Source organism: Oncorhynchus mykiss, chromosome 5 (genome assembly GCF_057628025.1).
Source record: "Oncorhynchus mykiss isolate SJ-2025 chromosome 5, ASM5762802v1, whole genome shotgun sequence".
Classification (NCBI taxonomy): domain Eukaryota; kingdom Metazoa; phylum Chordata; class Actinopteri; order Salmoniformes; family Salmonidae; genus Oncorhynchus; species Oncorhynchus mykiss.
Window position 1 is genome coordinate 73934207 of NC_143026.1, and position 22104 is coordinate 73956310.

The following is a 22104-nucleotide window of genomic DNA, read 5'->3' on the forward strand; positions in this document are numbered from 1 at the left end:
CAACTAATTGACCGTTATTTGGCTTTATTTTATTGTTTTGTAGCTCTGTCATATACGCACTTGGACAAACATACAGATGTGGTTGTTGATGAGTAACACCACACCGCCATCTTGTGGCTGGACACCAAACTGCTCATGCAAAACAACGTGACTTTTTTCACCTCTCGGACTGAAGGGTATACAACAAAGCATGCTCAATGAAATAGCCAGGTAACTTTGATAAATAATCAGATAGCTATTGATTTTCTGGTTAATTTAAGAATGCTAAACTCTAACGAACAAAAAACTCAATGCTTTGAATCTACGACAAGATGTTTAGGAGAAGGTGTCTAACCTTATGATGGAACGAGGAGAGTATATTTTAGCAATAAGGCCTGAGGGGGTGTGGTATATGGCCATTATACCACGGCTAAGGGATGTTCTTAAGCACGATGCAACACGGAGTGCCTGGATACAGCCTTTAGCCGTGGTATATTGGCCATATACCACAAATCCCTGAGGTGCCTTATTGCTAAAATATACTCTCCTCGTTCCATCATAAGGTTAGTAAAATAGACACCTTCTCCTAAACATCTTGCCTGTAGGTTCAAAGCATTGAGTTTTTTGTTCGTTAGAGGCCATCATTGTCTTGTGCAGAAAGGAACAAAAAAGTTGGAGAAGAGCATCAATGACATTCTATAAATTAAAAATATTCATTTTATTGATTAATCTCCCATGGTGATGCTTGCCTGAGCATCAGCTAAAATACTTTAAAAAAAAAAAATGTAAATACTTACTTTTATATTGGTTACCAACGTAGTAATTCGACCAGTAAAAATTAAGGTTTTGTCATACCTGTGGTATATGGTCTGATGTACCATGGCTGTCAGCCAATAAGCATTCAGGGCTTGGACCACCCAGTTTATAATCTGAGATATACAGACTAATGTTCTGTATATGTAAATGTGTCAAATTAAAAAAGTATACTTTTCTGAATGTGGTGTCCTGTTGTGTCCTTTGACTTCAAATGAGTGGTAGGAAATGAGAAGCCACTTCAGACTGCAGACAGCACTGTAGATATTTCATTTATCAGTGGTAATGAAGGAGAGGTTAGGAAAGCAAAATATTTTTAAAGTATTGTCTCAACACTCCTTGCAAATATATTATCCACCGCTTGCATTGCCCAAAGTGGAAAAGTGACTGTATCACACTCCCACCACTTGGTGTCGATGAATCCTGTCATTGTTGTGAATGAGTACACTTAGCCCGTTGTTTGAAATTTGTCTGTAGCCAACATGGCGGACGACCTGGACGTTGATATCGAAGGAGACGAATATGATGCTAAATTGGGGTAAGAGCGTTTTTAAAAATTTTTATTGATGGGCTAAAAGTCATTAATATAACGTTCAAATGATATTTGGGCGATTCAGAGAACCAAAGCCCGTTAAATAAAAAATAACCCGTTGGACACGCCAAAGACATGGCTAGCACGGTAACTAGCTGCTAACGTTAGCTGATGACAACAGGTCGCTTGATCAGTAGATTATTCTAGCTACTTAATTTAACTTGTAATGGTCGCTCCCTTTGACTACCAAAACACGTCGTAGAGACAAATTTCAAAGAGATTGATGTGGCCCCAGTCATCTATCTGCCTCAGCCACGTGAAACCTGACACCCATGACACGCCCACTCCACTGTCTGCTGCAGCAGTTCTTTTTTGATACAACGGGGATGTTTTTTCCCCAATTAATCAGGAATTTCTGCTTTTCTGACATTTATGAAGGTTAAAAATAACCCGTAACTGAAGCAGCATCTACTTTTCCCGGTGTCCACATAAAATATGACAGAATACAGTACATCTATGCTGTGTTCATGTGCTAGACAGGAACTAGGAAAGTCTGACATTTCTCGACTTGACAACTGGGTGTCGTTATTACACACGTGCGTTTTGCAAGCAGCTCTTTGCAAGCACAGTGTTGTTTATGACTTCAAGCCTATGAGCCTAATGGCTGGTGTAACCGATGTGAAATGGCTAGCTAGTTAGCGGGGTGAGCGCTAATATCGTTTCAAACGTCACCCGCTCTGAGACTTGGAGTAGTTATTCCCCTTGATCTGCAAGGGTAATGCTGCTTCGAGGGTGGCTGTTGTCGATGTGTTCCTGGTTCGAGCCCAGGTAGGGGTGAGGAGAGGGACGGAAGCTATACTGTTACACTGGCAATACTAAAGTGCCTATCAGAACATCCAATAGTCAAAGGTATATGAAATACAAATGGTATAGAGAGAAATAGTCCCATAATTCCTATAATAACTACAACCTAAAACTTCTTACCTGGGAATATTGAAGACTCATGTTAAAAGGAACCACCAGTTTTCATATGTTCTCATGTTCTGAGCAAGGATCTTAAACGTTAGCTTTCTTACATGGCACATATTGCACTTTTACTTTCTTCTCCAACACTTTGTTTTTGCATTATTTAAACCAAATTTAACACGTTTCTTTATTTGAGGCTATATTGATTTTATTGATGTATTATATTAAGTTAAAATAAGTGTTCATTCAGTATTGTTGTAATTGTCATTATTACAAATAAATGAATCAAATCGTCCGATTAATCGGGATCTACTTTTTTTGGTCCTCCAATTATCGGTATCGGCGTTGAAAAATCATAATCGGTCGACCTCTAGTTGAGATACAGTGCCTTGCGAAAGTATTCGCCCCCCTTGAACTTTGCAACCTTTTGCCACATTTCAGGCTTCAAACATGAAGATATAAAACTGTATTTTTTTGTGAAGAATCAACAAGTGGGACACAATCATGAAGTGGAATGACATTTATTGGATATTTCAAACTTTTTTAACAAATCAAAAACTGAAAAATTGGGCGTGCAAAATTATTCAGCCCCTTTACTTTCAGTGCAGCAAACTCTCTCCAGAAGTTCAGTGAGGATCTCTGAATGATCCAATGTTGACCTAAATGACTAATGATGATAAATACAATCCACCTGTGTGTAATCAAGTCTCCGTATAAATGCACCTGCACTGTGATAGTCTCAGAGGTCCGTTAAAAGCGCAGAGAGCATCATGAAGAACAAGGAACACACCAGGCAGGTCCGAGATACTGGTGTGAAGAAGTTTAAAGCCAGATTTGGATACGAAAAGATTTCCCAAGCTTTAAACATCCCAAGGAGCACTGTGCAAGCGATAATATTGAAATGGAAGGAGTATCAGACCACTGCAAATCTACCAAGACCTGGCCGTCCCTCTAAAATTTCAGCTCATACAAGGAGAAGACTGATCAGAGATGCAGCCAGGCCCATGATCACTCTGGATGAACTGCAGAGATCTACAGCTGAGGTGGGAGACTCTGTCCATAGGACAACAATCAGTCGTATATTGCACAAATCTGGCCTTTATGGAAGAGTGGCAAGAAGAAAGCCATTTCTTAAAGTTATCCATAAAAAGTGTTGTTTAAAGTTTGCCACAAGCCACCTGGGAGACACACCAAACATGTGGAAGAAGGTGCTCTGGTCAGATGAAACCAAAATTGAACTTTTTGGCAACAATGCAAAACGTTATGTTTGGCGTAAAAGCAACACAGCTGAACACACCATCCCCACTGTCAAAAATGGTGGTGGCAGCATCATGGTTTGGGCCTGCTTTTCTTCAGCAGGGACAGGGAAGATGGATAAAATTGATGGGAAGATGGATGGAGCCAAATACAGGACCATTCTGGAAGACAACCTGATGGAGTCTGCAAAAGACCTGAGACTGGGACGGAGATTTGTCTTCCAACAAGACAATGATCCAAAACATAAAGCAAAATCTACAATGGAATGGCTCAAAAATAAACATATCCAGGTGTTAGAATGGCCAAGTCAAAGTCCAGACCTGAATCCAATCGAGAATCTGTGGAAAGAACTGAGAACTGCTGTTCACAAATGCTCTCCATCCAACCTCACTGAGCTCGAGCTGTTTTGCAAGGAGGAATGGGAAAAAATTTCAGTCTCTCGATGTGCAAAACTGATAGACACCCCAAGCGACTTACAGCTGTAATCGCAGCAAAAGGTGGCGCAACAAAGTATTAACTTAAGGGGGCCGAATACTTTCGCAAGGCACTGTATGTTACTTAAACTCTGTGAAGCATTTATTTGGGCTGCAATTTCTGGTAACCCGAATGAACTTATCCTCTGCAGCAGAGGTAACTTTGGGTCTTCCTTTCCTGTGGCGGTCCTCATGAGAGCCAGTTTCATCATAGCGCTTGAAGGTTATTGTTTTTGCAACTGCACTTGAAGACTCCTTCAAAGTTCTGGAAATGTTCCTTATTGACTGACCTTCAAGTCTTAAATGAATGATGTACTGTCGTTTCTCTTTGCTTATTTGAGCTGTTCTTGCCATAATATGGACTTGGTATTTTACCAAATAGGGCTATCTTCTGTATACCAACCCTACCTTGTCACAACACACCTGATCGGCTCATTCACATTAAGAAGGAACGAAATTCCACAAATTAACTTTTAACAAGGCACACTTGTTAATTGAAATGCATTCCAGGTGACTACCTCATTAAGCTGGTCGAGAGAATGCCAAGAGTGTGCAAAGCTGTCATAGGGCAAAGGGTGGCTACTTTGAAGAATCTAAAATGTTTTTTTTAACACTTTTTGGTTAGTACATGATTCCATATGTGTTATTTCATATTTGTGATGTTGTCACTATTATTCTACAATCTAGAAAATAGTTAAAAAAAATAAAAACCATTGAATGAGTAAGTGTCAACTTTTGACTGGTACTGTGTGTATACAGTTGAAGTCGGAAGTTTACCTTAGCCAAATGCATTTAAACTCAGTTTCACAATTCCTGACATTTAATCCTAGTAAAAAATTCCCTGTTTTAGGTCATTTAGGATCAGCACTTTATTTTAAGAATGTGAAATGTCAGAATAATAGCAGAGAGAATGATTTAAGCTTTTATTTCTTTCATCATATTCCCAGTGGGTCAGAAGTTTACATACACTCAATTAGTATTTGGTAGCATTGCCTTTAAATTGTTTAACCTCTCTAGGGGGTGTGGGACGGTAGCGTCCCACCTGGCCAACATCCAGTGGAATTGCAGAGCACCAAATTCAAAAATAGAAATACTCATTATAAAAATTCATAAAACATACAAGTGTTATACATCGGTTTAAAGATTAACTTCTTGTTAATCAAACCACGGTGTCAGATTTCAAAAAGGCTTTACGGTGAAAGCATACCATGCGATTATCTGAGAACAACTCCCATCAGACAAATCATTACAAACAGTTACCAGCCAAGTAGAGGAGTTACACAAGTCAGAAATAGTGATAAAATGAATCACTTACCTTTGATGATCTTCATATGGTTGCACTCACAAGACTCCCATTTACTCAAATGTTTGTTTTGTTTGATGAAGTCCCTCTTTATATCCAAAAACCTCAGTTTTGTTCAGTAATCCACAGGCTAAAAGGCAGTCACAACAGGCAGACGAAAAATCAGAAAAGTAACAGTTTAGTTCGTAGAAACATGTCAAATTATGTTTTATAATCAATCCTCAGGTTGTTTTTAGTCATAATAATCAATTATATTTCAACCGGACAAAAGCGCTCTCGATCATGTGCATGAAAAACCCCTGGGACACTGCAGTGTCCACTCATTCAAAGTGGTCTTACTCCCTAATTTTTCAGAATACAAGCCTGAAACAATTTCTAAAGACTGTTGACATCTAGTGGAAGCCATAGGAAGTGCAATTTGAGTCCTAAGTCAATGGAATCTGTAAATGCAGTCAATAGAAAACTACAAACATAAAAAAAATCCCACTTCCTGGATGGCTTTTTCTCAGGTTTTCACCTGTCATTTCAGTTCTGTTATACTCAGACATTATTTTAACAGTTTTAGAAACTTTGGAGTGTTTTCTATCCAAATCTACTAATTATATGCATATCCTAGCTTCTGGGCCTGAGTAGCAGGCAGTTTACTTTGGGCAAGCTTTTCATCTGGAGGTGAAAATAGTGCCCCATACCCTAGTGAGGTTAACTTGGGTCAAACGTTTCGGGTTGCCTTCCACAAGCTTCCCACAATAAGTTGGGTGAATTTTGTCCCATTCCTCCTTACAGAGCTGGTGTAACTGAGTCAGGTTTGTAGGCCTCCTTGCTCACACACACTTTTTCAGTTCTGCCCACACATTTTCTATAGGATTTAGGTCAGGGCTTTGTGATGGCCACTCCAATATCTTGACTTTGTTGTCCTTAAGCCATTTTGCCACAACTTTGGAAGTATGCTTGGGGTCATTGTCCATTTGGAAGACCCATTTGCGACCAAGCTTTAACTTCTTGAGATGTTTCTTCAATAGATCCACATAATTTTCCTGCCTCATGACGCCATCTATTTTGTCAAGTGCACTTCAGAAAATCACCCCCACTACATGATGCTGCCACCCCCGTGCTTCACGGTTGGGATGGTGTTCTTCAGCTTGCAAGCATCCCCCCTTTTCCTCCAAACATAACGATGGTCATTATGGTCAAAGAGATCTATTTTTGTTTCATCAGACCAGAGGACATTTTTCCAAAAAGTGCAATCTTTGTCCCCATGTGCAGTTGCAAACTGTAGTCTGGCTTTTTTATGGCGGTTTTGGAGCAGTTGCTTCTTTCCTCTTTCAGATTATGTTGATATAGGACTCGTTTTACTGTGGATATAGATATTTTTGTACCTGTTTCCTCCAGCATATTCAGAAGGTCCTTTGCTGTTGTTCTGGGATTGATTTGCACTTTTTGCTCCAAAGTACGTTCATCTCTAGAAAACAGAAGGCATCTCCTTCCTGAGCGGTATGACGGCTGCTTGGTCCCATGGTGTTTATACTTGCGTACTATTGTTTGTACAGATGAACCTTCAGGCGTTTGGAAATTGCTCCCAAGGATGAACCAAACTGTGGAGCTCTACAATTTTTGTCTGAGGTCTTTTGATTTTCCCATGATGTCAAGCAAAGAGGCACTGAGTTTGAAGGTAGGCCTTGAAATACATCCACAGGTACACCTCCAATTGACTCAAATGATGTCAATTAGAAGCTTCTAAAGCCATGACATAATTTTATGGAATTTTCCAAGCTGTTTAAAGGCACAGTCAACTTAGTGTATGTAAACTTCTGATCCACTGGAATTGTGATGCAGTGAAATAATCTGTAAACAATTGTTGGAAAAATGACTTGTCATGCACAAAGTAGATGTCCTAACCGACTTACCAAAACTATAGTTTAACATGAATTTTGTGGAGTGGTTGAAAAATGTGTGTATGTAAACTTCTGACTTCAACTGTATATGTAAAGGTGTGTATGGACTGTATATGAATAGAAAAGGTGTGTACATCATTATCACATTCCTGCTAGAGTGAGAGATAATAGCTATATCACTTCTATGTCAGTGGCTTTGGTGAGGGAGCAGCGCTACTCCAGAACCAGCACCCGCAGTCAGCATGGAAGAACAATACTGGAGTCTTGGTAAGAGGTGTTGCTGCCAAATCAATATGCCATGATGGAAGTACTGTGTGATGGTCTTTGTGTGTGTTGACTCTCTCTCTCCCCTGTAGCCATGGGGACTAGACAGCTCCATCAGTGCAGAGAACATGCTGCTGGAGGAACAGTATCCTTCTCATAGACCACACACACCCCTGGGATAGATTTGGATGTGTTTGTGTGTCTGTCTTTCTTCATATAATATGTGTTTTAGTCCTTATTAAGCACCTTTCTAGGTATTATTTGACAGGTAAAGAGACGTCCAAGAGTGTGTGGGCCAACTCGGCTAACTGCAAGCCTAAACCCAAAGTGAAGAAGTGAGTCAGTTGTCCCATTTGTCCTTGTGTTGCTCTAAACCTCTGGTGAAAACGTTCACTTCCCACCCCTCTGATGTGTTGTGTTGTTGCCTCTGACATGATACTGTTACTGCTGTGTTTTCACCCAGGTCTCCTGCCAAGCCTTCAGGTTCAGGCTCCTCCACAGCCACTCGCTGGTCACAGCAGGAGAAGGAGCTGTTTGAGACAGGACTGGTACGACCCTCTTTTCTCCTCTCTCCTCTCCTCACTGATTTCAGATGACACCCTACTTTTTATACCCCCAGGCTCAGTTTGGCCGTAGGTGGACTAAGATCTCCAAGCTGGTAGGCAGTCGGACCATTCTACAGGTGAAGAGCTACGCCAGACAGTACTTCAAACACAAGGTAACACTGTCCTCTAGTCGACATCTCTCCCAGCTCAGCCAACCAGGATATATTAGAGATATCCTACAGTCTCTGTCCTCTTTCACCATGTCACTCTCCCTGTCCTCTCTGCCTGCAGGCTAAATCAGAGTGCAATACTACTGCAGTGGCAACCCCTACAGCCCCCCTGGTTTTAGGCCAGGTCCCAGAGGCAGGGTCAACAGTGTTCACCTCTGGCCTGTCTGTCCCCACCCACCTGTCAGCTCTGACCAACACTGTCCGGATAGAGAGACTGGGAGACGAAGAGGAAGAGGAGGTGGACATAACTGATGACTTCAGCGATGAGGGAAGTAGTGGAGGAGGAAATGGAGGAGAAAGAAATATTGAGGGGAATGTTGAGGACCTCCAGGCTGGAGTTAGGACTGAGACACATGAGCCTGGAGTGCCAGAGGAGCTGGACAACCATGGAGAGATCCACCAGGTGCAACTCAACCAGACACACCCCAGGCTGGAAGAGACGGATCAGGAGCAGCCTAACTGTAGCCCTCCATCTCCCCTCACAGCTCCATGCCCAGCAGAGCAGGCCCCCAGCGGACAGTGTGAGGGGGGAACTGCTGAGCCCCTGAGGGACCCAGTGGAGTCTGGAGAGGAGACAGGGGGGTCTGGGTGGCAAGAGGCAGGGGAGGAGTTTGACGAGGAGGAGCTTACAGCCCCCGAGCAGGAAGCGGATCTGGACCTGGCTACTATCACTGAGGAGGAGAAACGAGCTATCCCAGAATTCTTTGAGGGACGGCCATCCAAAACCCCAGAGAGATACCTGAAGATCAGGAACTACATGCTGGACCAATGGTACACACACACACAATCACAACCAATCAGAGACCTCAAGGTTTCACGTTCAACATGCTTTTTGTGTGTGTTTGTCTCAGGTTGAAGAGTAAGCCCAAGTACTTGAACAAGACGTCAGTGCGTCCTGGTCTGAAGAACTGTGGAGATGTCAACTGTATCGGCAGAATACACACCTACCTGGAGCTGATAGGAGGCATCAACTTCAACTGTGGTAACTAGGACTCACTACTAATGTGATTCTCTCATTCTTTTTCTCAGTCTATCTTTCTTGGTTATGCAAATCTTTCTGATTTGTCTGATCTACCTGTCTATTCTCTCCACTCTTCCCCTCCAGATCAGGCAGTGTATAACCGTCCCAGGGTGGTGGATCGTTCTAAACCCAGAGAGAGCCGAGACACTCTGGAATACCAGCTGGCCCAAAGACTACAGAGCATGGTGAGTCAACCCCTGACCTCTGTAACCTCTGACCCCTATAACCTCTGACCCCCTACTGTATCCCAGACCCCTCTAGCTGGTCCAGACAATAGAGCATTGTGAGAGAATGCCTAGGTTTGTCATTTATATTTGGTTTATTAAAGATTGAATCTACATTTAGGGAAACAGCGGCAGTTTGCCTCAGGACATTTGTTATTGTTTTGTTGATGAAATGGAGGAGAGGAGCGTCCGGCAGCGTGGGAAAAATATTTTCAGGTATCACGTATCCATATGGAAAAGTTCCAATGACGCATGCAGCCGGAAGTATTTGAATTTGAAGCGTGCCGTATTGCTGAAGGGGGCTGAATGGCACCAACAAGTCGCTAAGGATCATGGTGAAAGTGGCCGTAACTAGCAAACGATTATGGGCGATTTAGGCGTTTTCATCCTGCCTGAGAGTCGACTATGCTGCCGGCCCGTGATCGATCTGTGTCAGCACGTGGTCCTGTGAGAGCTCCACACCCAGCAATGCAGTAGTCAATATAGCACAAAAAGTAACACAAGATAGAATAAAAACACAAAAAATGTAAATCAGAAGAACTCAAGAAAGTAAGAAGCTATATACAGGGTCAGTTCCAATAATATATTTACAGTGTGCAGGGATACTGGAGTGATAGAGATGGATACACCATATATACAGAAATATGTAGACACCCCTTCAAATGAGTGGATTCGGCTATTTCAGCCAGACCTATTGCTGACTGCTGTGTGCTCGATTTAATACACCCATCTCCATAGAATACACTGGCAGTAGAATGACCTTACTGAAGAGCTCAGTGACTTTCAACATGGCACCGTCATAGGATGCCACCTTTCCAAGTCTGTTCGTCAGATTTCTGCCCTCCTAGAGCTGCGCCTGTCAACTGTAAGTGCTGTTATTGTGAAGTGGAAACGTATAGGATCATCAACTGCTCAGCCGTGACGTGGTAGGCCACACAAGCTCACATTACAGGACCGGCGAGTGCTGAAGCGTGCAGCGCATAATAATCGGTTGCATCACTCACTACAGAGTTCCAAACTGCCTCTGGAAGCAACATTAGGACAAGAACTGTTCGTCTAGAGTGGGTTTCCACGGCCGAGCAGCTGCACACAAGCCTAAGATCACCATGCGTAATGCCAAGCGTCGGCTGGAGTGGTGTAAAGTTCGCCTTCATTGGATTATGGAGCAGTGGCGAAACGCGTTCTCTGGAGTGATGAATCACGCTTCACCATCTGGCAGTCTGACGGATGAATCTGGGTTTGGCTAATGCCCGTAGAACGCTACCTGTCCCAATGCATAGTGCCAACTTTAAAGTTTGTTTTTCATGGCTCGGGCTAGGCCCCTTAGTTCCAGTGAATGTAAATATTAACGCTACAGCATGACTGTCTAGAAAATTCTATGCTTCCAACATTGTGGCAAAGGTCTGGGGAAGGCCCTTTCCTGTTTCAGCATGACAACGCCCCCGTGCACAAAGCGAGGTCCATACAGAAATGGTTTGTTGAGATCGGTATGGAAGAACTTGACTGGCCTGCACAGAGCCCTGACCTCAACCCCATTGAACACCTTTGGGATGAATTGGAACGCCGATTGTGAGTCAGACCTAATCGCCCAACATCAGTGCCTGACCTCACTAATTCTCTTGTGGCTGAATGGAAGCAAGCAATGTTCCAACATCTAGTGGAAAGCCTCCCCCAGAAGAGTGGAGGTTGTTATAGCAGCAATGTTCCACCATCTAGTGGAAAGCCTCCCCCAGAAGAGTAGAGGCTGTTATAGCAGCAAAGAGGGGACCAACTCCATATTAATGCCCATGATTTTGGAATGAGATGTTTGACGAGCAGGTGTCCACATACTTTTGGTCATGTAGTGTATGGAAAGGGGTATGGTAAGTAGGTATCAGGATATTTGATAAACAGAGCAGCAGCATGAATTAATATTTTATTTGAGTGTTTGTGTGCATTTGTATAGTCAGTATAAATGTGTGTGTATGTTGTGTGTAGAGCCCTGTGAGTGTGCATAGAGACAGTATAAAATACAATGGTCAACACAGATAGTCCATGTACCCATTCTGTTAGCTATTTAGCAGTCTCATGGGATAGAAGCTGTTCGGGAGCCTGCTGGTGTCAGACTTGATGCACCGGTACCGCTTGTCTTGAGGAACCAGAGAGAACAGCCTATGGCTTGGTGGGCGGAGTTTTTGACCATTTTTAGGGCCTTCCTTTCACACTGCCTGATATAGAGGTCCTGGATGGCAGGGAGCTCACCCCAATGATGTACTGGGCTGTCCGCACCACCTTCTGTAGCTCCATGTGATCGAGGGCGGTGCTGTTGCCGTACCAAGCAGTGATGCAGCCGGTTAAGATGTTCTCAATGGTGCAGCTGTACAACATTTTGAGGGTCTATGCCACACCTTTTCAATGCCCTGAGGGAAGAGGCGCTGTCACTCCCTCTTCACTACTCTGCGTGTGTGAGTGCATCATTTTAAGTCCTTAGTGATTTGGACACCCAGGAACTTGGAAGTTCTCGACCCGCTCCACTGTAGCCCCGTTGATGTGGATGAGGGCGTGCTTCCCCCCCATTTCCTGTAGTCCACGATCATCTCCTTGGTCTTACTGACATTGAGGGAGAGGTTGTTGTCCCGGCACCAAACTTCCAGGTCACTGACCACCACCCTGTAGGCTGTCTCATCGTCGCCGGGGCTCAGGCCTACAACCGTTGTGATGTCAGCAAACTTGATGATGGTGTTTGAGTCGTGCGTGGCCACGCAGTCTGGAGTGCAGGGGGGGACTGAGCACACACCCCTGTGGGGTCCCCGTGTTGATGGAGGTGATGTTGCCTACCCAAACCACCTGGTGTCGGCCTGTCAGGAAATCCAGGATCCAGTTGCAGAGGGAGGTCTTCAGTCCCAGGATCCAAAGATGGGTGACAAGCTTGGAGGGGACAGTGGTGTTGAACCTTGCTCTGCCGTCAATGAACAGCATTCGCACATAGGTATTCCTCTTATCTAGGTGGGTTAGGGACGTATGGAGTGCAATTGTGATTGCGCCATCTATGGATCTGTTGAGCGCTATGCAAATTCGAGTGGGTCTAGGGTGACTGGGATGATGGAGTTGATGTGTGCCATAACCAGCCTTTCAAAGCACTTCATTATTACAGATGTAAGTGCTACAGGGTGGTAGTAATTGTGGTGTGAAGCCTTGTGAGTGTTGACCCGATTTAAAGACCTAACTCATGTCGGCCTCGGAGAGCGAGATCGCCCAGTCCTCTGGGTCGATGGGGGCCCTCACGCACGGTTCGGTGTTGTTGTCGAAGCGTGCATAAAATGAGGCGTCTGTGACCTGTTATAGCTCTATAACATGTTGATTGGTTGTGTGTCGTAGCGAACCAGGAAGCGTCGTGTGAGGGACGTGTGGGGGAACTGGCGTGACGCTAAAGACCTGGAGGGACAGACATACGAGCACCTGAGTGCAGAGGAGCTAGCCCTGAGGAGAGAGATGAGACCGCATAAACCCTGTAAGGTCTCCAGGCACAGAGGGTGAGTGGGTGGTGTATACTACCAATAATGTCTGTGTGTTGTCAACACTGGATCCTTAGAAATGTGTACTGTACATTACATGCAGTAAAAGTCTCTTTCTCCATTATCAGGTTGCTGGATCCGTTCCAGCTGATTCCGTGTCGTGTGTTTGGAAAGGAAAGGCAGGAGCCCTTTCAGGTGATAGTGTGTGCCGAGGCTCTCCTCATCATGGACATGGTAGGTACACACATCTACATGTATTTAATAAAGCAACAATGTTCACACATGAACACACAGACAGAGGTATCAATGTGGGTTGTTTACCAAGGTCTTCGGGCTCAGTGTCTTTGTGTTTTGTATTTTTACCCAGCATGCCCATGTGTCGATGGGTGAAGTCATCGGGCTACTGGGAGGATCCTACAGCGAGGAAGACAACGTCCTGAAGGTGAGACGACCACCTCATGATGATGATGTTGACAAAGAAAATGCTAATAACACTAGTCAATCCTCTGTGTATCTACAGTGCATTCGCACAATATTCGGAACCATTGACTTTTCCCACATTTTGTTATGTTACAGCCTTATTCTAAAATGGATTAAAAAATAATAATAATCCTCAATCTACACAAAATACTGCATAATGACAAAGTGAAAACAGGTTTTTAGAAATGTTTGCAAATGTGTATATACAGTTGAAGTCTGAAGTTTCATACAGTTTTTCACAATTCCTGACATTTAATCCTAGTAAAAATTCCCTGTCTTAGGTCAGTTAGGATCACCACTTTATTTTTAGAATGTGAAATGTCAGAATGATTTATTTCATCTTCTATTTCTTTCATCACATTCCCATTGGGTCAGAAGTTTACATACACTCAATTAGTATTTGGTAGCATTGCCTTTAAATTGTTTAACCTGGGTCAAATGTTTTGGGTAGCCTTCCACAAGCTTCCTACAATAAGTTGGGTGAATTTTGGCCCGTTCCTCCTGACAGAGCTGGTGTAACTGAGTCAGGTTTGTAGGCCTCCTTGCTCACACACGCTTTTTCAGTTCTGCCCACACATTTTCTATGGGATTGAGGTCAGGACTTTGTGATGGCCACTCCAATACCTTGACTTTGTTGTCCTTAAGCCATTTTGCCACAACTGTGGAAGTATACTTGCGGTCATGGGCCATTTGAAAGACCCATTTGTGACCAAGCTTTAACTTCCTGACTGATGTCTTGAGATGTTGCTTCAATATATCTACATAATTGTCCTCCTCATGACGCCATCTATTTTGTGAAGTGCACCAGTCCCTCCTGCAGCAAATCACCCCCACAACATGATGCTGCCACCCCCGTGCTTCACAGTTGGGATGGTGTTCTTCGGCTTGCAAGCCTCCCCCTTTTTCCTCCAAACATAATGATGGTTATTATGGCCAAACAGTTTTATTTTGTTTCATCAGACCAGAGGACATTTCTCCAAAAACTACGATCTTTGTCCCCATGTGGCGTGGTTGAAAAATGAGTTTTAATGACTCCAACCTAAGTGTATGTAAACTTCCGACTTCAACTGTGTGAGTGTGTGTGTGTGTGTGTGTGTGTGTATCACACACACACACACACACACACACAGCCAGAGCCCGGACTTGAACCTTCCTGTACTTTGCTCCGATCATCTCTGGAATTAACTGAAAATAACTGTGCAGCAACGCTCCCAATCCAACCTTACAGAGCTTTAGAGGATCTGCAGAGAAGAATGGGAGGAACTGCCTTAATACAGGTGTGCCAAGCTTGTACCGTCATACCCAAGAAGACTCGAGGCTGTAATTGCTGCCAAAGGTGCTTCAACAAAGTACTGAGTAAAGGGTCTGAATATTTATGTTTAAAAGTTATTTCATTTTTCTTATTTGCAAACATTTCTTAAAACCTGTGTTTGCTTTGTCATTATGGTGTATTGTGTGTAAATTGGTAAGGACAAAAACAATTTAATCCATTTTAGAATAAGGCTGTAACGTAACAAAATGTGGAAAAAGTCAAGGGGTCTGAATAATTTCCAAATGCACTGTGTGTCTATGTGCTAGATTGTTGCAGCGGAGCCATGTAACAGTGTGAGTACAGGTCTGCAGTGTGAGATGGACCCTTTGTCTCAGACTCAGGCCTGTGAGCTGTTGTCTAGCCTGGGCTTGGCTGTAGTGGGATGGTACCACTCTCACCCCACCTTCCACCCAAACCCCTCTATACGGGATATACACACACAGGACCAGTTCCAGGTACGTGTGTGTGTGTGTGTGTGTGTGTGTGTGTGTGTGTGTGTGTGTGAGAGAGAGAGAAACTGTGTTCTGACCCTCTCTTTCTCTCAGAGTTATTTCTCTCGAGGCGGAGCCCCGTTTATTGGGATGATTGTGAGTCCGTTTGACCCTGCTAACCCCTCCCCCCGCTCCCAAACCACCTGCCTGATGGTCAGAGAGGACCAAGGACCAGGACCACAGAGTATGACACACATCTCTTAACATGACCCCTTTCACAACCTCTAATCAACTTGGTCTGAGTGTGCATATTTATCCTCTACCTCTCTCCTTCCCTCCTTCCGTCTCAGAGCTGCCCTACAGGTTTGACTACCAGTGTTCACAGCAGCAGCCTGACTGGAGCCAGCTGATGAGGAGGGCAGAGTGGATTATCCACAAGTATAAACACGCCCACGGCAGTGTCCAGATGGACAGGCCGTTCCGCAGGGACTCTCATCTCACCTGTCTGGAGAAGGTAGGTCACCTTGTCTCTATTCACTCTCTTACCCTGTTTCATATTGCTGTGTCACCCCTCTCTGCTGTCTGAGTTTTTTATTTTCTTTCTCTATCATCCCTGCCTCACTTCCATCTCTCAACATCTTGCTCTCTTTCTCCTCCCTGTCACACCCTCTGTCTCTATCTAGATGATGTCATCTTTGGGGAGGTATCTGGAGCCCCTGCTAGAGGAGGAGGGAGACCACTTCCTCTCCCAGATCCACACTCTGTTCCTGTCACACTTTGTTGCTGAGAAACCAAGAGGCAAGGATGGGGGCGAAACCGCTGACTCCTCAGATCCAATCAACACCCATGCCTTCCCCTTCACTCAGCCAATCAACATCAGAGGAACAGATGACACAGGAACAAAGGAAAACTGGGAGAATGAATCGGTCTCGCCCATTGATAGTATAGAAACGCCTAATATAGAAACCACTAACTCGCACACAGCTAACCAAGAGAACTTACATCCAATGCAGTTTGGTTCTGTGTTGTTAACTGGTCATGATTATCTATTCTGAATCTACTAGATGTCTCTATATATCCAGTTTGTAATGCAGTTGAAACAATAACAAAGTCTTTTCCCTGCCCCTATTTCGGTAAAAAGCTGGAGGATGGGGCTGGAGATCAGTAACCCCTCACAGACAGCTATAGATGCAAGGACTGACCATCCATGATATAAAAATGTTTCAACCATGTTTTGGAGCTATATAGTGTTTGTTTAAAAACATTGTAGTAAAACAAGTGTATATTTTGGGTTCTGATGGGATACAACAGTTCAAGAATCAATGGGTACATATAAATCATTTATCGTTCCAAAAATGAATGAACCTCCAGATTGCCCTTTTAACCCCTTGTGTGGTGTTCATGTTTTTGTTATTCACCCAATGTTCACCGGTCTGATGGACCCACAACATTACTGGGTTTTTAAAACAATTCAGCCATAACAATTTATGTAAAAAATACTTACTACTTAGATGTTGACTTAAATCAATTACAAGCAATATAGACAGCATACATGGTTAATATAGACAGCATACATGGTTAATATAGACAGCATACATGGTTAATATTTGCCATTTACCTCTGCTAGATCACATTTATCAATAAAAGTTTTTTTTACCAAAATAACTGATCAAGACATGGGTGAAATAAATCATGTTTATCTTGAACAAATATAAATGAAACAAGGTGGTTTTCATCACTATTGATGTTTATGGCTTTGAACTGAACAAATTGGAAGGACAAATTTTACGGAAATGTTAAATGAGCCCAATTGAACACAAATGAATGCCGGTCTACACACCACATGAGAGAGAGTTTTACATGTGTAATGTGTCTTCCTGTCCTCCTTGTTGCTATCGTCTGCAGTCTAGAAATTGACTAACATCTCACTCACTCACATATATAGTTACAGCAGGCCAAGGTAGGAGAGTCAGACACACACACATGCAACATCACTCACACTTCTGGTATTGGAGTTGTTGGTTCTGTGGGTCGGGCGGATGGGGCACCAGCATCCACCTCACGATGGCTGCAGAAGCTGGGGTTCTTGGAATATGTTGCCGCCTCTAGATTTGCGGTCTTACCAATACCTTGCCCAGCTCCTCGAGAAAGAGCTATCTCTGGAGTATCTCTGTTCCAATCTGGGTTCAACGCCATCCAGATGACAAACGCGTTGTACGCCGAGATGTCCAAGATGTTGAAGAATATCACAAGTGACAAGTGTAGGGTTATTCTTCTGCAGCTGTAGCCAGTCACCAGCTTGTCTAAATTGTCCACCCCTCCTTTTGTGGCATTGTAATCCAATATGATTTCAGTTTTTTGATGTTCCTGGCCACAGATTCTCCCATCCCTATGAAACACTCATGAGTACCACATTTTTGCCTTTCTTTGGCACGTAGGACACTAGGGACGTGTCAGCTGTCAACACAAATTTAGAGGAATTGATTGGCCTGTTCCGTGTATTCAACAGCTGAGGTGGGAGCTCTGGCTTGTTTTTTCCCCCATACTTCCTACCATTGTCAGCTTCCTCTTGAGGAGCTCCTATCCCAGCTTGTGCTACGTAAAAAGTAATTGCATGTGATGTTGTGGCCACGGAGTCTCTGTCACACCCAGGACAACCTCCATCCCTTGGTTCTTCTCAGGGACTCCTCCATCTGGCTTCCCCGTAAACATTTGCAAGTTCCACACATATGATGAAGTAGCATCACAGGCAGCCCGACCTTTATTCCATATTTTGCGGGTCTAGATGGTATGTACTGCCTGAAGGGGCAGCGGCCCCTAAATGGCTTAAGCTGCTCATCAACAGTAACATTGGGCCCATGGTTGTAGTACAGGGCAAGGCGGTCCACCCACTTGTTCCACACTGACCTGATTGCAGCTAGCTTGTCTGCTGCCGAGCTGGTCTGGTGTCTCGGTTATCGAAGTGGATAATCCTGGAAACAAGACAATGTTGCACGGAAAAGTTGTCTGCCAGTTTCTGCATCCCACAGGGATTCTGTGGATTCCCCATTGGATCTAAAAACACCAGCAATGATAAGAACCCCAAAGTATGCATGTAAATGAGTTTGCTACATCTCCTTCCATCTCACGCCTTCCCTCCAAATTAGTGCCGTCCAGAATGATTTTCTGGGTGGTGTCTTGGATGAACAGTTCAAAATAAGACTTTATGACCTGCACATGAGTAACCGCCATCCGCGTCAGGCCTGCTTGCATCCTTATCACATTGGCAGCCATGCGGGGTGGCTCATTCCTTGGGCAAGAAGACCACACAATTTCTTTGACATCCATATTTCTCTACCTGCAGGCTGCTGGTTGCTGATGGGCTGACTGAGGGTCAATCTCATCCTCTTCTTCCAACTCACTGAGACTCTGAATTGACAGAGACAAAATACTTTTAAACATTTATTTTTTTACAATGTATCAAAAAATGTAATAACATTATGCAGGTTCCTGCAAGACATGGTGTAGTTTCACACACTACAAAGGGTAAAGAGTGTGAGAAAAGCAGGAGGGAGACAGGTTCTTGGTGCTATGTTGAAACAGCAGGCCACACACACACTTTTCCACACTTTTATTACCCTCGGTCCAGACTTGAACACCACATATGTTTGTCAGTTTGTCAACTTCAATTGAGGCTATCTTTGTCTCAGAGACTGATGTAAGAACAGGACTTCTCCCAGTAGGGACCCCCAGACTTGGCCCTCCTGTCAACTGTGTCTCTGTTATATGGCTGTCTCAGTGTGGACAGAACCTCTTTCATACCTCTGCTCCTCACCGCGCCCTGCCTTCTCCTTTTAATATGGCTGGTACTCAAAACCCTGCAGAAGATAGTGCCTACTATACTGGGCAGGTAAGACACACACACAGATCTGAGTGTGATCTCGTTGAGTTAAGATGGATCAGATGTTGCTGCTACATGGTGTTTTTGGTGTCCCCGTCTCCAGTAGTACTACGTGGTGTTTTTAGTGTCCCTGTCTCCAGTAGTACTGCATGGTGTTTTTAGTGTCCCCGTCTCCAGTAGTACTGCATGGTGTTTTTAGTGTCCCTGTCTCCAGTAGTACTGCATGGTGTTTTTAGTGTCCCCGTCTCTAGTAGTACTGCATGGTGTTTTTAGTGTCCCTGTCTCCAGTAGTACTGCATGGTGTTTTTAGTGTCCCCGTCTCCAGTAGTACTGCATGGTGTTTTTAGTGTCCCCGTCTCCAGTAGTACTGCATGGTGTTTTTAGTGTCCCTGTCTCTAGTAGTACTGCGTGGTGTTTTTAGTGACCCCGTCTTCAGTAGTACTGCGTGGTGTTTTTAGTGTCCCTGTCTGTAGTAGTACTGCATGGTGTTTTTAGTGTCCCCGTCTCCAGTAGTACTACATGGTGTTTTTAGTGTCCCTGTCTCTAGTAGTACTGCATGGTGTTTTTAGTGTCCCTGTCTCTAGTAGTACTGCATGGTGTTTTTAGTGTCCCCGTCTCCAGTAGTACTACATGGTGTTTTTAGTGTCCCTGTCTCCAGTAGTACTGCATGGTGTTTTTAATGTCCCTGTCTCCAGTAGTACTGCATGGTGTTTTTAGTGTCCCCGTCTCCAGTAGTACTACATGGTGTTTTTAGTGTCCCCGTCTCTAGTAGTACTGCATGGTGTTTTTAGTGTCCCCGTCTCCAGTAGTACTACATGGTGTTTTTAGTGTCCCTGTCTCTAGTAGTACTACATGGTGTTTTTAGTGTCCCCGTCTCTAGTAGTATTGCATGGTGTTTTTAGTGTCCCTGTCTCTAGTAGTACTGCATGGTGTTTTTAGTGTCCCCGTCTCCAGTAGTACTACATGGTGTTTTTAGTGTCCCTGTCTCCAGTAGTACTGCATGGTGTTTTTAGTGTCCCCGTCTCCAGTAGTACTACATGGTGTTTTTAGTGTCCCCGTCTCTAGTAGTACTACATGGTGTTTCTGGTGTCCCTGTCTCTAGTAGTACTGCATGGTGTTTCTGGTGTCCCTGTCTCTAGTAGTACTGCATGGTGTTTTTAGTGTCCCTGTCTCTAGTAGTACTGCATGGTGTTTTTAGTGTCCCTGTCTCTAGTAGTACTACATGGTGTTTTTAGTGTCCCCGTCTCTAGTAGTATTGCATGGTGTTTCTGGTGTCCCTGTCTCCAGTAGTACTGCATGGTGTTTCTGGTGTCCCTGTCTCTAGTAGTACTGCATGGTGTTTCTGGTGTCCCTGTCTCTAGTAGTACTGCATGGTGTTTTTAGTGTCCCTGTCTCAAAATTCACAAAAGTGATGTTAGCTGATGAAGATTATCTCATAGAATAAAATGTATAATATCTCCTGTGTTTACCACAGACCTTATTTTCGGCATTTATCAACAAAAAACATTCATTTCCCCATAGGCTTTGACTAACAAAGGCATCCCAGAGGTCTCATCTCTTCCATTGAGGGTCCATGTGACGACATCCCTACCGTCAACACCTTCGTACTGCCTGTGAGTAGTGTGTGTGTGAGAGACACGTGTTTGTTTTATTCCCAGTCCAGATCAATTCAAAACAGTAGGATAAAAGGTGGATCACTTCAGCTACAGCAAAAGTAAAGTTGTTTGTATGATACCTGCCTCTCTCCTCCATAATGGTACAGTGTTTATGTTCACTGGGATGTTAGAGGTTGTAGTAGACGTTCAAATGCTCACCCTTTATCCTGGGACATTAGATGGCCCACGCAGTGATGGGACACTGTGTATACACCCAGGCCTTTGTCTGTCTCTCTCTAGTGATGGGACACTGTGTATACACCCAGGCCTTTGTCTGTCTCTCTCTAGTGATGGGACACTGTGTATACACCCAGGCCTTTGTCTGTCTGTCTCTAGTGATGGGACACTGTGTATACACCCAGGCCTTTGTCTGTCTGTCTCTAGTGATGGGACACTGTGTATACACCCAGGCCTTTGTCTGTCTCTCTCTAGTGATGGGACACTGTGTATACACCCAGGCCTTTGTCTGTCTGTCTCTAGTGATGGGACACTGTGTATACACCCTGGCATTTGTCTGTCTGTCTCTAGTGATGGGACACTGTGTATACACCCAGGCCTTTGTCTGTCTCTCTCTAGTGATGGGACACTGTGTATACACCCAGGCCTTTGTCTGTCTGTCTCTAGTGATGGGACACTGTGTATACACCCAGGCCTTTGTCTGTCTGTCTCTAGTGATGGGACACTGTGTATACACCCAGGCCTTTGTCTGTCTGTCTCTAGTAATGGGACACTGTGTATACACCCTGGCATTTGTCTGTATGTCTCTAGTGATGGGACACTGTGTATACACCCAGGCCTTTGTCTGTCTGTCTCTAGTGATGGGACACTGTGTATACACCCAGGCATTTGTCTGTCTGTCTCTAGTGATGGGACACTGTGTATACACCCAGGCCTTTGTCTGTCTGTCTCTAGTGATGGGACACTGTGTATACACCCAGGCATTTGTCTGTCTGTCTCTAGTGATGGGACACTGTGTATACACCCAGGCCTTTGTCTGTCTGTCTCTAGTGATGGGACACTGTGTATACACCCTGGCATTTGTCTGTCTGTCTCTAGTGATGGGACACTGTGTATACACCCAGGCCTTTGTCTGTCTGTCTCTAGTGATGGGACACTGTGTATACACCCAGGCCTTTGTCTGTCTGTCTCTAGTGATGGGACACTGTGTATACACCCAGGCCTTTGTCTGTCTGTCTCTAGTGATGGGACACTGTGTATACACCCAGGCCTTTGTCTGTCTGTCTCTAGTGATGGGACACTGTGTATACACCCAGGCATTTGTCTGTCTGTCTCTAGTGATGGGACACTGTGTATACACCCAGGTCTTTGTCTGTATGTCTCTAGTGATGGGAC

The 22104-nt window shown here is 44.2% G+C and overlaps 1 protein-coding gene across 6 annotated transcripts; it reads left to right on the plus strand.

The window, feature by feature from the left end:
• The first annotated feature begins 1052 nt into the window (after positions 1 to 1052).
• LOC110524509 (histone H2A deubiquitinase MYSM1) lies at positions 1053 to 16926 on the plus strand. 6 transcript variants are annotated; one of them, XR_016496304.1, is made up of 18 exons: positions 1252 to 1330; positions 6871 to 6992; positions 7407 to 7482; positions 7572 to 7624; positions 7734 to 7814; positions 7943 to 8027; positions 8099 to 8197; positions 8316 to 9025; positions 9106 to 9236; positions 9360 to 9460; positions 12857 to 13011; positions 13122 to 13227; positions 13361 to 13435; positions 14702 to 14809; positions 15052 to 15240; positions 15331 to 15460; positions 15567 to 15730; positions 15900 to 16926. XR_016496304.1 is itself a non-coding variant. In XM_090235878.1 (17 exons), exons 4-17 carry the CDS (start codon positions 7608 to 7610, stop codon positions 16269 to 16271), a joined length of 2415 nt encoding a protein of 804 aa, XP_090092004.1. In that variant the 5' UTR covers positions 1221 to 1330; positions 6871 to 6992; positions 7407 to 7482; positions 7572 to 7607; the 3' UTR covers positions 16272 to 16926. The 6 variants fall into 6 exon arrangements, 4 of the variants coding, with proteins under 4 accessions (XP_036834206.2, XP_021459909.3, XP_090092004.1 ...); XR_016496303.1 differs by lacking the exon at positions 6871 to 6992 and having other exon boundaries at positions 1053 to 1330; XM_090235878.1 differs by lacking the exon at positions 14702 to 14809 and having other exon boundaries at positions 1221 to 1330.
• Positions 16927 to 22104: the final 5178 nt, after the last annotated feature.